General features: G+C 46.4%; 1 protein-coding gene across 5 annotated transcripts in view; it reads right to left on the bottom strand.

Annotated features, from left to right (window-relative positions):
• fcsk (fucose kinase) overlaps window positions 1-16744 on the bottom strand; it is a 391747-nt gene that overhangs the window by 112937 nt on the left and 262066 nt on the right. For all 5 annotated transcript variants that reach the window (XR_013576865.1, XM_078543941.1, XM_078543938.1 and 2 more), the window contains one exon: window positions 5831-5881. Coding sequence is in view for 4 of the 5 variants with exons in the window: in XM_078543938.1 (XP_078400064.1) it covers window positions 5831-5881 (51 nt within the window). In the remaining variant the exon portion in view is untranslated. The remainder of the gene's footprint in view (window positions 1-5830; window positions 5882-16744) is intronic.

The following is a 16744-nucleotide window of genomic DNA, read 5'->3' as shown; positions in this document are numbered from 1 at the left end:
AGTTATTTTCTCTGATCTCAGATATCCAGACTGCCGAGTTTGTGCTGCTGACAGTATAATATTGGCATATCAATTTCCCAGTTGCTATATCCTAGCTACCAATGTTCCTCTTATCTTTAGTCTGTTTAAACCTTGTTTTTCATATTCTCCCCTCCTCTCCTGGAGGTTTATAATCAGCACAGCTCAACTGACATAGCTCAGCCAGAAATGGTGAAGTCAATTCTAATCCACCCAACTACACCCACTCTGGTTAAGATCAGCTAACACTGCATAGATCAGGGAACAGACTTCTTGCTATGTATAGCTCAACATAACCCAAGGCAACACATTCAGTAGTTGAATGCGTTGCCTTGGGTTATGGGCCATCAGGGAAAGGTCCATTACATATTTTGCCTAAATTGTCACTTAGCAATTAGGAGAGAGGATTAAGAGCAGTCCTGAGGTGTCACCCATGGTTCAGTGGATAGCATTCTGGCCTCCGAGGCAGAAGATTGTGGATTCTGGTCATAGCTTCAAGGCCCACATGAGCACATTAAGCACATAATTCAGGCTGATACTCCAGTGCAGTGGTGAGAGAGTGCTGCACTGTAGGAGGTTCCATATCCAGGATGCGATGTTAAAATGAAGCCCTGTCCGCCCTCTCAGATGGACATTAAAGATCCCATAGTACTATTTCAAAGAACAGCGGGCAATTTTCCTTATTTCCTGACCAATACATATATATAAGTCAGTGCCAATAAAACAGATTATCGGCTCATTGTCATACTGCTGTTGGTGGGATCTTGCTGTGTGCAAATTAGCTACTGCATTTCCTATAATACAACAGTGCCTACACTTCAGGAGTACTTCATTAGCTGTAAAACTTGAGGACATCCTGAGGTCAAGGAAGATTTATATAAATGCAAGTTCATTTTTTCTCTTTCACTGTTAAGACTAATTCAAATAATTCAAAATTTAGCCATTATCTCATTTAATCCTCTTCCATCCATGCACCCTGCCAGTCCCATTCTTCAATATGCTGTCTATTAAGGACATTCCAGAAGAAATTATTATTTTTCCACCAAGTTATTTTTTTGCTTCCAATTTTCTCCCAGGTTACTTTCCAGCATTATTTTATTTTGCTTTTCCTTTTTATGAAAAGCAAATATAGCGCAACATGGAAAATGGTTTTATACTTAAATAACCTCCAGAATCCCTCTGGTACATATTTTCTTTATTTATTCATGGAATGTGGGCTTTGCTGGCATGACCAGTATTTATTGCCCATCCTTAATTGCCCTGAGGTGGTGGTGGTGAGTCACCTTCCTGAACCTCTGCAGTCTCTGTGGTGTAGGTGCACCCACAGTGCTGTTAGGAAAAGAGTTCCAGGATTTTGACCCAGCGATGTGAAAGAACTACAATATATTTCCCAGACGGGATGGTGCGAAAATTAGTGGGGAACTTGAAAGTGGTGGTGTTCCCAAGTGCCTGCTGCCCTTGTTTATTTAGGTGATATAGATCACAGGTTTGGAAGGCCTTGGTGAGTTATTGCAATGCATCATGTCAATGGTACACCTTACAGCCATGATGCATCAATGGTTGAGGGAGTGAATGTTTAAGGTGGTAGATGGGGTGCCAAACAAGCAGGTTGCTTTATCCTGGGTGATGCTGAGATTCTTTTGAGTGTTGTTGGAGTTGAACTCACCCAGGCAAGTGGAGAGCATTCCATCATCCTCCTGCCTTGCACCTTGCAGATAGTGAACAGGCTTTGGGGAGTCAGGATGTGAGTTCTCTCCACAAAATACCCAACCTCTGACCTGTTGCTGTAGCAACAGTACTTATGTGGCTGGTCCAGTTCAGTTTCTGGTCAATGCTGAATCCCAGGATGCTAGCAATGGGTGATTCAGCAATGATAATGCTGCTGAATGTCAAGGGGAGATGTTTACCTCTTGTTGGAGATAGTCATTGTCTGTCACTTGACTGGCACAAATGTTACTTGTCATTTATCAGCCTAAGCCTCAATGTAGTCACTTTAAAATGAAAAGGGTATGCTTTATTCAATATCTCTTCCCAAATTTGTCCTCATATTTTAAGAATGGCCTCTGTGCAAACACACAAACAGAGTGGACAGGAAAAGATCCAGTCTTTTTCGTTCAGTTACAATGCCCTGTCCACTCTTCACCTACCCAGAGCCTTGTCATCTCGGAGAAAGGAGGAAAACAGATAAAAAGACGGGCCAATTAGAGAGAAAAAAACTGGAAAATTCCTCTCCAACTCCCTCAGGCGATCAAATTTAGTCTAGGTTGTCACTTTGGCCATGACTTACATCACAGGATACAAATCGCCTATTGTATGAGGTGATCTCTCCCCAGCCAGAAACAGGTCCAGCTCTTGCTTGATGGAAAGCCGATTCAAATCAGCTTTCGCCGCGTGAATCAGAAACCTGTTCCGCCAGTACCCAGTTTAAAGGGCAATTACACCAGCCAATCTGGTACAGGCTCCCTGGAGGGTAGAGTCCCAGGGCACAGCTTCCCCAATGGTCAGACACTGAGTGACAACAGGTGACTAGATTGTTGGGGTTGGGAATGTGGTTTGTTATTGCAAAATCTGACCCCATTCTCACCCAACATCCATTTTCCAGTAGAAAGTACTGGATATCAAACAGGAGACCTGGTTAATTTTTATTCCTCCAGAATCTATCACCATTAACGCAAACTTTAGCTCCTATGGTTGCCCCAGGTGAAATCAGCAAATTGATTGCAGGCTCGGGCTTAAGTTTGGGATCATCCCAGTGTGTAAAACACTGGGCAGTAAAGTTCTGCAGCAAGCCATTGAGTCCTTTGTCTCCAGTGCTTTTATTATCAATATAAAAGCAAAATACTACGGTTGCTGGAAATCTGAAACATGACCCCACCACCGAACATCAAGCCATTGTTTCCAGGACTGTCACTGACTTCATCTCCTCTGGAGATCTTCCCTCCACAGCTTCCAACCTCATAGTCTCCCAACCTTGGACCGCCCGCTTCTACCTCCTCCCCAAAATCCACAACAGGACTGTCCCGGTAGACCGATTGTGTCAGCCTGTTCCTGCCCCACGGAACTCATTTATTCCTTTCTTGACTCCATTCTCTCTCCCCTTGTCCAGTCTCTTCCCACCTACGTCCGTGATTCCTCTGATGCCCTACATCATATCAACAATTTCCAGTTCCCTGGCCCCAACCGCCTCCTCTTCACCATGGATGTCCAATCCCTCTACACCTCCATACCCCACTGGGATGGTCTGAGGGCTATCTGCTTCTTCCTCGAACAGAGGCCCGAACAATCCCCATCCACCACCACTCTCCATCTGGCTGAACTTATTCTCTCACTGAACAATTTCGCCTTAAACTCATCTCACTTCCTCCAAATAAAAGGTGTGGCTATGGGTACCCCCATGGGCCCCAGTTATGCCTGTCTCTTTATAGGGTATTCCTTGTTCCAGTCCTACTCAGGCCCCCTCCCACAACTCTTTTTCCGGCACATTGATGGCTGTTTCGGTGCCGCTTCATGCTCTCATCTGGACCTGGAAAAATTAATTAATTTTGCTTCCAATTTCCACCCCTCCATCACTTTCACATGGTCCATCGCTGACACTTCCCTTCCCTTCCTTGACCTCTCAGTCTCAATTTCTGGTGATAGACTGTCCACCAATATTCATTACAAGTCCACCACAGCTGCCTTGACTACAACTCCTCACACCCTGCTTCCTGTAAGGACTCCATCCCATTCTCTCAGTTCCTTCGCCTTTGTCGCATCTGTTCTGATGATGCCACTTTCCAAAACAGTGTTTCTGCCATGTCTTCCTTCTTCCTTAACCGAGGTTTCCCACCCACGGTGGTTGACTGGGCTCTCAGCTGTGTCCGAACCATCTCCTGCACCTCTGCCCACAGACCTTCTTCTACCTCCCAGAACCATGATAGGGTCCCCCTTGTCCTCACTTTTCACCCCACCAGCCTCCGCATTCAAAGGATCATCCTCGGTCATTTCCGCCAACTCCAGCATGATGCCACCACCAAACACATCTTCCCTTCACCACCCCCACCTCGTTGGCATTCCGTAGGGACCGTTCCCTCCGGGACACCCAGGTCCACTCCTCCATCACCCTTGATACCTCAACCCCCTCCCACAGCACCTTCCCATGCAATCACAGAAGGTGCAACACCTGCCCCTTTACTTCCCCCCTCCTCACCGTCCAAGGGCCCAAACACTCCTTGAACTTCCCTCAATTTGGTCTGCTGCATTTGCTGCTCCCAATGCGGTCTCCTCTACATTGGAGAGACCAAACGCAGACTGGGTGACTGATTTGCAGAACACCTTTGGTCTGTCCGCAAGCATGACCCTGACCTCCCTGCCGCTTGCCATTTCAACACACCACTCTGCTCTCATGCTCACATGTCCGCCCTTGGTCTGCTGCAATGTTCCAGTGAAGCTCAACGCAAACTGGAGGAACAGCACCTCATGTTCCAATTAGGCACATTACAGCCTTTTGGACTTAACATTGAGTTCAACAATTTCAGATCATGAACTCTCTCCTCCATCCTCACCCCTTTTTGATCCCTTTTTTCAAATATTTATTTTTTAATTTTATATATATTTTTTTCCCCACCTATTTCTAATATTTTTAAAAAATTTATTTCCATTCATTGTTTCATCCCCACCTTTTAGCCTATTTTGATCTTTTCACCCACACTGTCCCCTCCCCCCACCCCACCCCCACTAGGGCCATCTGTCATTTGCTCATCCTGCTTTCTACTCTTAATGTCAGCATTAGCACCTCCTTTAGCCAGTATCACCACTGTCCACACCCTTTTGACTTTTTGTTTATGACATCTTTTGCAATCTCTCCTTTGCCTCCCCTATCACTGGCCTTCTATCAAGCTTCACCTGTCCCACCCCCTTAAACAGTATATATTTCACCATATTTCTACTTCTCTTCTTAGTTCTGAAGAAGAGTCATACAGACTCGAAACGTTAACTCTGTCTTTCTCTCCACCAGACCTGCTGAATTTTTCCAGCAATTTTTTTTGTTTCTTTTATTATCAATGCTTTATTTCATCTTATGTGTGAGCTGTGGTTCATTGGTAGCACTCACCTCTAAATCAGGAAGTTGTGTGTTCATGGTCCACTCTATAGACGTGAACCTATAAACCAGGTTGACACTCCAACACTGAGGAGGTGAACTGTTGGAGGTGCCACCTGAGGCCCCACCTTCGCTCTAAGGTTAATGTAAAAGATCTCATGGCATTATTTCAATAAGAGCTGAAGAGTTTGCCCAGTGTCCTGGCCAATATCCTTCAACCAATGTTGCTAAAAAACAAAAGATTATCTGGTCATTATCACATTCCTCTTTGTGGGTGCTTGCTGTGTAAAATTGGCTGAAGCATTTGCCATATTACAACACTGACTGCACTTTAAATGTATTTCATTGACTGGAAAACACTGAAGGACGTTTTGCGGTTATGAAATAAATGCAAGCTCTTTCTTTCTTAATGAGACTATGAAAGCTACACAGAGACATCCTAGCACACTCAGTCTCAGGAGCTGTTACACTAATTACAGGAACAACAGTGGGAAGTACTGAGTGAACTCAGCACGACAGAAATATGTTCATCCTGGAGAAAGGAAGAGTCTGCCAATGACCTTCACAGAAATCTGCAGAGAAAATCTAAATGAAAGGGTTAGCAAGAGATGCGTTTGGTGTTTATTGCTCCTTCCAGCTTCTAATCACAGTGAGATCTGCACCAACCCTTTGTGATCCACCTCCCTCCTTATGGTTATCACATTAGCTAAAGGTTGGACTCTGACGACTCACCATGTGCAGGATCAGTATTCTTGCTGTCTGCAGTACATCGGAGGTGACAACCTGAAACAAAGAGGTGAGACAATGTTAGGGTATATGCTGCAACTGATCTGTCTCAACTTTGTTTCCTGCTTACTTTCCCTCCATCTCTCCTGAAAGTGCTGGCTGGCTAATACAGGGGTGCTGTTTTACAGCTAAAGTTTTCTCCTTAGAACTCTTGCAAATTACTATTTCTTGTGCAAGACTGGACTGGAAGTGTCACTAGAATCCACTGTGGGGGAACATCACATTCAAGTTTGAACTAGTCCTCGACTGACATCTATACAATGAAATGCCAACATGGACCATTGGTGATTATTAGTGGGAACTTGGGCTAATTTTTCAGGGAAAGGAATTAGCAATTATGTTTTTAACTGTTAACAAAGCACAGGTCAGTTGGCTTCAGAATTCAACTCCTCTCTAGTCGAATCTTATCATGTTTTTCTCTAACCCCAGTCTCTTCCTTTCTTATTCAGCTTAATATGCCATTTAAAGCTTATAGAACATAAAAGAAAAGCTAAAACAAATATGTAATATATATTCTCTCACAGGCAATCTCTGTTATTACACCATGTATTTTATCCCAATAAATTTCCACTTTTTAAATGTATTTTTATTTTTTCACAGGATGTGGGTGCACTGGCTAGGCCAGCATTTATTGCCCATCCCTAATTAGCCTTGAGAAGGTGGTGGTGAGTTGCCTTCTTGAACCGTAGCAGAGAGGTGTCAGCTGTGGCTCAGTCCATAGCACCCTCGCCTTTGAATCAGAAGGTTGTGGGTTCATGTCCCACTCCCGGAAACCAAGAACTGTGATTGTACTCAAAAGAGTTGCAATCTGTGACTGTTGATAACTCGAAAGAATTTTTGAACCGTAGCAGTCCATGTGGTGTAGGTACATACGCAGTGTTGTTAGGAACGGAGTTCCAGGACTTTGACTCAGTGACAGTGAAGGAACGGCGATATAGTTCCATGTTGTGTGACTTGGAAGGGAACTTGCAGGTGGTAGTGTTCCTGTGTATCTGCTGCCCCTGTCTTTCTAGGTTGTAGAGGTCATGGGTTTGGAAGGTGCTGTCAAAGGGACCTTGATGAGTTGCTGCATCCTGTAGATGGTACACACTACTGCTACTGTGCGTTGGTGGTGGAGGCAGTGTATGTTTTTTAAGGTGGTGAATAGGGGGCCAATCTAGTGGGCTGCACTGTCCTAAATGGTGTTGAGCTTCCAGAGTGCTGTTAGAGCTCCATTCCATCACACTGCTGATTTGTGTCTTGTAGGTGGTGGTCAGGACGTGAGTTACTCGCTGCAGAATTCCCAGCCTCTGACCTGTCCTTGTAGCCACAGTATTTATATAATTGGTCCAGTTGAGTTTCTAGTCAATGGTAACCCCAGGATGCTGATAGTGGGAGATTCAGCGATGGTAATGCTTTTGAATGTCAAGGAACGATGGTTAGATTCTTTCTTGTTGAAGATGGTCATTGCCTGGCACTTGTGTGGCGCAAATTTGCTTGCCACTTACCAGCCGAAGCCTGAATGTGGTCTAGATCTTACTGCATTTGGACAAGGTCTGCTACATTATCTGAGAAATTGCGAATGGTATTTAACATGGTGCAATCATCAGCAAACATCCCACTTCTGCTCTTATGATGGAGGGCAGCTCATTGATGAAGCAGCTGAAAATAGTTGAGGTTTGGACACTACCCTGAGGAACACCTGTAGCAATGTCCTGGGACTGAGATGATTGACTTCCATCTTCCTTTGTGCTAGGTGTGATTATTCATTATTATTTAAAAATATTTAAAGAAAAGCAATACTGAGGAACTGTTAGAAACCAAAAAGAAGTATTCCATCAGTGCAGCTAACTGAGCATTATACTTATCCAGATTGCAAAATCCATACACAACTCAGAATAAGTTCTGGGCAAAAATATCAGGTCTAGTCCATGCTTTTGGGATGTTTCTGTGATGTTGATTGAAAGATAATACTGGCCAGAACGCAAATGATAATTGGCCTGCTCTTCTTTGAGATAATGCCATGGGATCTTTTACTCCACCTGAGGGGGCAGACAGGGCTTCAGTTTAACATCTCATCCAAAAGATGGCATCTCTGACAGTACAGCATTCTCATTGTACTGCTCGGGAGCGTGAACCTTGATTTTTGTGCTTAAGTCCTGGAGTGGGATTTGAACCCAGAATCTTGTGACTTAGAGGCAAGAATGCTACGAAATGAGCAAAGGCTGACATTTAATGTTATTGTTAGATATCTATTTTTTGTTTTTATTTAAACACCTATCCAGACGTTAGAAATTTCAATTACTCGCAAATGTCAGATTGAAAGAAAATTTAAGCAGCATTTTGAGCAATTTGTATTGTTTTAGTCATTCTCAGGGTATGGGCAAGACTGGCATTGATAGCCCACCACTAATTGTCCTTGAAAAGTCGGTGTGACCCACTAAATTGTAATAAAAACAAAAAACTAAAAACAAAAAACTACTGCGGACGCTGGAAATCCAAAACAAAAACAGAATTACCTGGAAAAACTCAGCAGGTCAGGCATCGGCGGAGAAGAAAAGAGTTGACGTTTCGAGTCCTCATGACCCTTCAACAGAACTAAGTAAAAATAGGAGAGGGACGAAATATAAGCTGGTTTAAGGCGGGGAGGGGGGAGAGAAGTTGGCGGGGGGGGGCGGGTGGTTGTAGGGACAAGCAAGCAGTGATAGGAGCAGATAATCAAAAGATGTCATAGATAAAGGAACAAAGAGGTGTTGAAGGTGGTGATATTATCTAACAGAATGTGCTAATTAAGAATGGATGGCAGGTGACAGCTGAGCGTCAACTCGCAGACACTTCCTCCTACCTCTCCCTGGACCATGACCCCACCACTGAACATCAAGCCATTGTTTCCAGGACTGTCACTGACCTCATCTCCTCTGGAGATCTTCCTCCCACAGCTTCCAACCTGATAGTCGCCCAAACTCGGACGGCCCACTTCTACCTCCTACCCAAAATCCACAAACAGAACTGGCCCGGTAGACCAATCGTGTCAGCCTGTTCCTGCCCCACGGAACTCATTTCTCGTTATCTTGACTCCCTTCTCTCTCCCCTTGTCCAGTCCCTTCCCACCTACATCCGTGATTCCTCTGACACCTTACGTCACATCAACAATTTCCAGTTCCCTGGCCCCAACCGCCTCCTCTTCACCATGGACGTCCAATCCCTCTACACCTCCATCCCCCACCAGGATGGTCTGAGGGCCCTTAGCTTCTTCCTTGAACAGAGGCCCGAACAATCCCCATCCACCACTACTCTCCTCCGTCTAGCTGAACTTGTTCTCACATTGAACAATTTCTCCTTTGACTCCTCTCACTTCCTCCAAGTAAAAGGTGTGGCTATGGGTACCCGCATGGGCCCCAGCTATGCCTGTCTCTTTATGGGGTATGTGGAACATTCCTTGTTCCAGTCCTACTCCGGCCCCCTCCCACAACTCTTTCTCCGGTACATCGATGATTACTTCGGTGCGGCTTCATGCTCTCGTCGGGACCTGGAAAAATTTATTAATTTTGCTTCCAATCTCCACCCCTCCATCATTTTCACATGGTCCATCTCTGACACTTCCCTTCCCTTCCTTGACCTCTCTGTCTCAATTTCTGGTGATAGACTGTCCACCAATATCCATTACAAGCCTACTGACTCCCACAGCTACCTCGACTACAGCTACTCACACCCCACTTCCTGTAAGGACTCCATCCCATTCTCTCAGTTCCTTCGCCTCCGTCACATCTGTTCTGATGATGCTACCTTCAAAAACAGTTCCTCTGACATGTTCTCCTTCTTCCTTAACCGAGGTTTTCCACCCACGGTCGTTGACAGGGCCCTCAACCGTGTCTGGCCCATCTCCCGCGCATCTGCCCTCACGCCTTCTCCTCCCTCCCAGAAACATGATAGGGTCCCCCTTGTCCTCACCTATCACCCCACCAGCCTCCGCATTCAAAGGATCATCCTCCGCCATTTCCGCCAACTCCAGCATGATGCCACCACCAAACACATCTTCCCTTCACCCCCCCGGCGGCATTCCGTAGGGATCGTTCCCTCTGGGACACCCCTGGTCCACTCCTCCATCACCCCCTACTCCTCAACCCCCACCTATGGCATCTCCCCATGCCCACGCAGAAGATGCAACACCTGCCCCTTCACTTCCTCTCTCCTCACCGTCCAAGGGCCCAAACACTCCTTTCAAGTGAAGCAGCATTTGACTTGCATTTCCCCTAACTTAGTCTACTGCATTCGTTGCTCCCAATGCGGTCTCCTCTACATTGGAGAGACCAAACGTAAACTGGGTGACCGCTTTGCAGAACACCTGCGGTTTGTCCGCAAGAAAGACCCAAACCTCCCTGTCGCTTGCCATTTTAACACTCCACCCTGCTCTCTTGCTCACATGTCTGTCCTTGGCTTGCTGCATTGTTCCAGTGAAGCCCAACGCAAACTGGAGGAACAGCACCTCATCTTCCGACTAGGCACTTTACAGCCTTCTGGACTGAACATTGAATTCAACAACTTTAGATCTTGATCTCCCTCGTCCATCCCCACCCCCTTTCCGATTTTCCCCCTCCTTTTTGTTTTTTCCAATAATTTATATAGTTTTTTCTTTTCCCACCTATTTCCATTATTTTTAAATCTATACCTGTAATGCCCTGTCAAATCTTTCCACCCCACCCCCACTAGAGCTGTACCTTGAGTATCCTGCCATCCATTCTTAATTAGCACATTCTCTTAGATAATATCACCACCTTTAACACCTCTTTGTTCCTTTATCTGTGACATCTTTTGATTATCTGCTCCTATCACTGCTTGCTTGTCCCTACAACCACCCCCCCCACCCCCAACTTCTCTTCCCCCCCCCACCTTAAACCAGCTTATATTTCACCCCTCTCCTATTTTTACTTAGTTCTGTTGAAGGGTCATGAGGACTCAAAACGTCAACTCTTTTCTTCTCCGCCGATGCTGCCAGACCTGCTGAGTTTTTCCAGGTAATTCTGTTTTTGCCTTGCACTAAATTGTAATGATTTGGTATGACTGAGTGGTTTTCCATTTAATGCATTTTCTATTTGTACATCCTTGGGTTGTGAGTGTCACTGGCAAGAAAAGCATATATATTCAATTAGCAGTTTGATACAATTGAATGGTTTACTAGGCCAATTCAGAGGCTAGTTATAGTTGAAGTGGGACTGGAGTCACATGTAGGCCAGACCGGGCAGATTTCCTTCCTAAAAGGGCATTAGCAAACCAGCTGAGTTTTTAATGACAATCCAGAGGTTCCATGGTCACTTTTATTGGCACCAGTTATTTATTTCCAGGCTTTGGTTTCTAAAATTCAAAATATCAAACTGCCATTGTAGATTTCGAATTCATGTTCCCTGGGTTATTCATCCAGGCTTCTGGCTGACTAATCGAGTGACAACCACTGCAAGACCATCAATCAAAAGCAAAATTCTTGAAATCGGAAATAAAAACAGGAAACGTGTTACTGTTTCAGGTTCAGTTCTGATGGAAGGTCATTGGTCTGAAAAGTTAATTCTGTTTCTCAGGTACTGCCGGACCTGCTGAACGGTTCCAGTGTTTCCTGAATTTCTTAATGCGCCTATCTTATATTTGAGGCTCTAGATTTGGACTCCCAAACAAGTGGAGATATCCTCTCTATGTCTACCCTATCATTTCATAATTTTAAAGACCTTTATTAGGCCATCTCTCAGTCTCGTTTCTGGGGAAAAGAGCCCCTGCTAGTTCTGGTTGTAACCTCTCGGTTCTGGTATTATCCTTGTAAATCATTTTTGCACCTTCTCCATGGCTTCTACATCCCACTGATGTTAGAAAGCAGGACACTGAGGGAAAGAAGAGGATCAGGAATGGATACTGGAGAAAATGGACTTCATGAACAAGAGGAGCTCAATGCAAGACGGAGGGTCATGTATGGATTCTGGAGGAGGAGGTGGTTTTATTGGGAGTGAGTGGGGTAGTTGAGTAGCTGGCCTCAATTCCAGGCAAGGGGTCCATTAGTTCCTTGCATTTGGCTGTAAGTGTCGAAATTATGTGATCCAACTGTAATGCCTAACCTGCTGGGAGCACATCTCATGAAATTGTGTGCACACTTTCCTTAATTTTCCATCCATTAATTAATGCAGTAAGGAACTTGCATTTGTAAAATTTACGCTTCAATGCACAAGCTGAGGGCAGAGGTTGGAGGGGTACTTTGAGGTGAGGAAGGATTCAACGTTGTCCCTGACTTCAAGAATCATCTTTCAAACACCCATAAAGAATCAGCAATGAAAAAGGGAAAGGGTGGAGCTGGAGATGGGCAAGTCAGACCTCAATAGCCAAGTCGGTACCTCACTAGGGGAATGAAGTCAGAGCTAATTATAGTTATAACCAAACTGAGAGATGGGATCAATCTGTTAGCAATTCACTTCTTGGCATCAATTACTCTATTTTCTGATTTGTTAAACTCAGTAGTTTATGTTCATTTCCTTTAATCTTTTACTTTATTAAAAATAAATTACAATTGATTGAACTCATGCCTGTGTTTGGTGCTGAATCTCAATGTGATATGTTGAGCCATGCTTCCATCCAATTCTGTTTGATTACTGCTATAATTTTCACCAGCCTGGATTAACAAACTGCAAGCTTGAAATGGATGTGTTTAACTGTAATGAATAACCAGGATAATGATTATAACACTGGAGTGGGTTTGACTTTGCAGGTAATGTAATTGCCTGTTGATTATAAAATTCTAATGGTCACATTTAACAGCAGCTTTAAATGAATGCAAAAGAGGGTAGAATCGTCCCAGATTTGCATTAAGTACGGTAGTGGGCAGGGAGAAAGGCGTTTTACCCACTGGCTGCAATAGCAGGTTTTCACGGTGTATCATCCCAATCTCACTTCATTAATCATGCATTCCCAGGGCACATGCCATTTCACAGGCGAGAGGCCTCTGGTTCGCCTGCCACACCGTCATCTTACCCTTCCTCACACTGGGTACCATATTTAAAGTACAGCCTCGCACACACCTCTCAGTACTTCCAGCCCAGGACTGCTACACAGAAGATATGGCCCCGAAAGAAGATTGCAGCCGCCGATTCAGTGAAGCATCCCTGGACCAGCTGTTGGACACCATGGCGGCCCGCCGTGATGTCCTCTACCCACGCTTTGGCCACAGGAAGGGCAGCAACATCACCAATCCAGCTTGGGAGGTGGTGGCAGTGGTGGTCAGTGCCAATGCTATCCACAAGAGGTCGGTCATGCAGTGCAGAAAGAGAATGAACAATTTCATCCGTGTCATCAGGGTAGGTCAACCATCTCATCACTCTAAACTCACACACTCACAAGCCCATCACACAAATATAGGGATCTCACACCTCAAGGGACAACACCACTAACTCTCAGACACACCCTCACATCTCCATCAACCTCATATCCTCTGGAGCTTGTGTCCTCATCCCGTCCAAGTCTCCACTCACCACACAAACATTTCATGCAATTTCATGTGTCCACTATCTCCATCTGTTTTCATGCAGGATAACTGGCTCACAACAGCAGAGAGAAGTCCAAGACTGCGGGTGGAGTGGCCCACATTAGGCCCCTCACTCACTTTGAGGTAAATGCCATCACGCTGACTGTGGACGTGGATCATGCCTACAGCGATGGTGAGGTCGGCGGCGAAAACCCACGTGAAAATCCTGCACCACATCATTCCTCTCTCAACGTAACTGTGAGTGCTCTCTCTCTCTCCTGCTTTTGACTATGCTGCCATGCACTGGTCATCTCTACTTTGGTTCACAGGGAGCTCTGCCAAGTGACCGACATCCTTGGCTAGCCAGTCCCAAGCGACTGACACCCTTGGCCAGCCAGTCCCTCAGCTCCATTCACGCCCTCACCTCCAGCTAAGAGGTCATCTCCTCCATTGAAGAGCTGGAAATAAGCAGCCTAGAAAACCCATCACAGTGCTAACCCACACCCTCCACCAGCGCAGAGACACACATCTCGGTGGGGCCTACATCTAGAGCAGGTTCAGGCTCACAATCTGATGGTCACTGCATAGACATATGTCTGCAGCAGGAGGAGGAAAGTTCAGCTGAACTCCCTGGCAGGTCAAAGACTGCTGGGAAATCCATGAGGTCCCGAGTCAGATGATGAGATTCTGGATTCAGCCTTCCAACTTATCGTGGAGAGTCAGCAGGAGGCGGGGGAACATCATGCAGAGCTGCTTGAAGCCCTAAAGAGTGGGCGAAGTGCATCCGTCTGCTCTCTGATGTAGTGGTGCCCACATGTGTGCATATGGAGGTCTCCATGCGGAGGATGGTGGACACCATGAAGACCCTGGTCCAGCAGAATGCGGGGGAGCGCGCAGACCTGCACACCATCACGGTAGCCATGGGTAACTTCCTACAGTGACAATGTGAGAGGGAAACGGGGCACCTCGACATCCCTCCAAGTGCTCATTCCCCTCAAGGAGTCAGGCTGGGGTACTCGGGCACCCAAAGGGAGGAGCAGTGGCAACTGGACACCCCTGGGTGCTCCACTCAGGAATCTCAGAGGCAGTCCTTTCCCTCGGAGTCCCCTTTGCCTGTTGATCCCCTCAACCTCGTCCTCTGTCACCACGGAGGGAGCAGCAGGTCTACAAGAGGCTAGCCAAAGCAAGTCAGGACCCCCAAGGCCTTGGCTCTCCTGAAGACCCTTGCTGAACTCATCAAGGGCAACAGGGCCAACCACTGCACAGGCTGTCTCCTTGCCTGCTGTGGATGTCGGGGCAGCACCTAGAAGAAGTGGTAGGTCTGGAAAAGTTAAGAATTTCTGATCACAAGTGGTTCACAGGTGAACATTGTCACTTTATAATCAGAAAATATATTCACTTTCACTGAATAATGTGTAATGGTGTCTTTCAGCTTCATTTTCAGGCTTCGCAAGTCTTCTGCCTGCAACCACCCCCTCCAATTAGCAGTTCAGCTGCACGCAACCAACCTATGAGTGATTCTGGAGGGAGAAGTGTGTGTGTGGCAGGGCCTTTTGGAGCTTCATGCAAGCACTGTCCCACACACGAGGATCCTTCCTCCTTCACACTCATCCCAATGTCCCGAGCATTTTCAATGCTGCCTGCTGGGGAGGTGTCTTTCAGTTGTCCATCTGAGCTAACCTGCATCTCCGTCCACCCATCGATCGCACTCCCATGCAGCACCTGTTCCCACCCAACACGAGGCTCCTTTCACTTTCGATTTTGCAAGATGGTTGTAGTGAAGTATGTCTTCAGCTCGCCTGTCCTTTCCCCTCCCCCAGTCACCCAAGTTCTTTCCCCCATCACTGTTCATCCCCCAGCATCACCTTCCACCTCCCCACCATCACCTACATGCCAGAAACCTTTTCTTTCTAGGATATCCAGGTGTAGGTGCACGTTGCCTATCTTCCTGAGAATCCCACCCCATCCATATTGCCCTCCCCAACCTCCTCCTTTCCACCCCCAGGGTCCGTATTTGCCTCCGAGTCCCCACCAACACCCTCACCATTCCTTTGACTGCTACTGTCGCACCCTCACCCTCACCCTCCTACCCTATCAGCTCACTCTGCCCTTGGTCATTCTCACCAGTTCCTCCTACATGTCCACCTTTATTTCGACTCCACAGGCCCCTCCCTTACACATTCACCTGGAAATCCCCGCCTTACTCCTTCCTTTCTCCTTACTCCTTCCTCCCCCTGGGTTCCTCCCTCCTTCCCTTCGAACTCCTTCCCCCTCCTGGGCTCCATCTCCCCCTCCAAACTCCTTGCTCCTCTCGGATTCCTTCCTCGCCCTCCGAACTCCTTCCCCTCCCTCTGAACTCCTTCCCTTACACCTTCTTCCTCCCTTACATCTTCCTGCCCCCTTACACGTACCTCCTCAGTTGCCGCATTCTCCCCGTTACACTCTCCTCCCCCTGTACCCCCCTCCCCCACTCTTAACCTCACCCTCCCCCGACACCATTGTTGCCCCCCTCACCCTCTCTGACACCATCGTTACCCCCCTCCCAACCTCACCCCACTGACCCTCAACAGTGATCTTCCACCTTCTGTGTGCTGCTTTGCGGCGGAGCCATGTCCATATAAATCCACCCAGCATGCGATGCACGAGTTCCTCCAGGATCCGGTAGCTCCTCGAATGTCCGTGATGTTAGCAAGGCCTTGATGCTAAATCCTGACTTCTGCATGTCACACTTGTTGAGAAGTGTTCTGCACCGGCGTGCTTTCCCACCAACCTGGGCAATACATTTGATGTGAGCGATTCCAGCAAGCAGGGATAATAATGATATGCAGATGTATTAACAGACAGAGTGAATGATCGCGAACTGGTTTCACGATGGTGTGAAATGATTTTTGGACTTCCTGCCATATTGTCCGCTCACGCCCACCATGAAGCTCAAAGCCAATGGAGACGGATAATTCCGGCCTAAAAGTTAACCAGATACAGTTCTGCCCAAAATACAAATGCATAGATGAGATAATATATTCTGTAGTAAGTTCCACATATGTTGAGATCATCTCTGAAAAACAATGATTTTTATCTACAGCTCTCTCCTTTGCTGAAAGTGCTGCCTCTTCAGGTGCTGGATAGTCCTCCATTGCTTCACCCAAGCATCTATACTTTATGGCCGCAATCTAATTGAGTGGCAGCGCAGGTCAATGTAGTGTAGTCTAGTTGCTATAGGAAATGTGGCAGCCAATTTGTTCACTGTCAGATCCCACAAAGAACATTGAGATAAACTACCAGATAATCTGTTTTTTTCAAGTGATGTGGGTTGAGTACTAAATAATAGCCAGGGCAAAGGGAAGAATTCTCCTGTTCTTCTTTTGACAAAGTGCAACTGGATCTTT

This window comes from Cetorhinus maximus, chromosome 6 (assembly GCF_964194155.1).
Source record: "Cetorhinus maximus chromosome 6, sCetMax3.hap1.1, whole genome shotgun sequence".
NCBI classification, from domain to species: domain Eukaryota; kingdom Metazoa; phylum Chordata; class Chondrichthyes; order Lamniformes; family Cetorhinidae; genus Cetorhinus; species Cetorhinus maximus.
The sequence above is the reverse complement of the archived record's forward strand: the minus strand, read 5'-3'. Positions and strand labels throughout refer to the sequence as shown.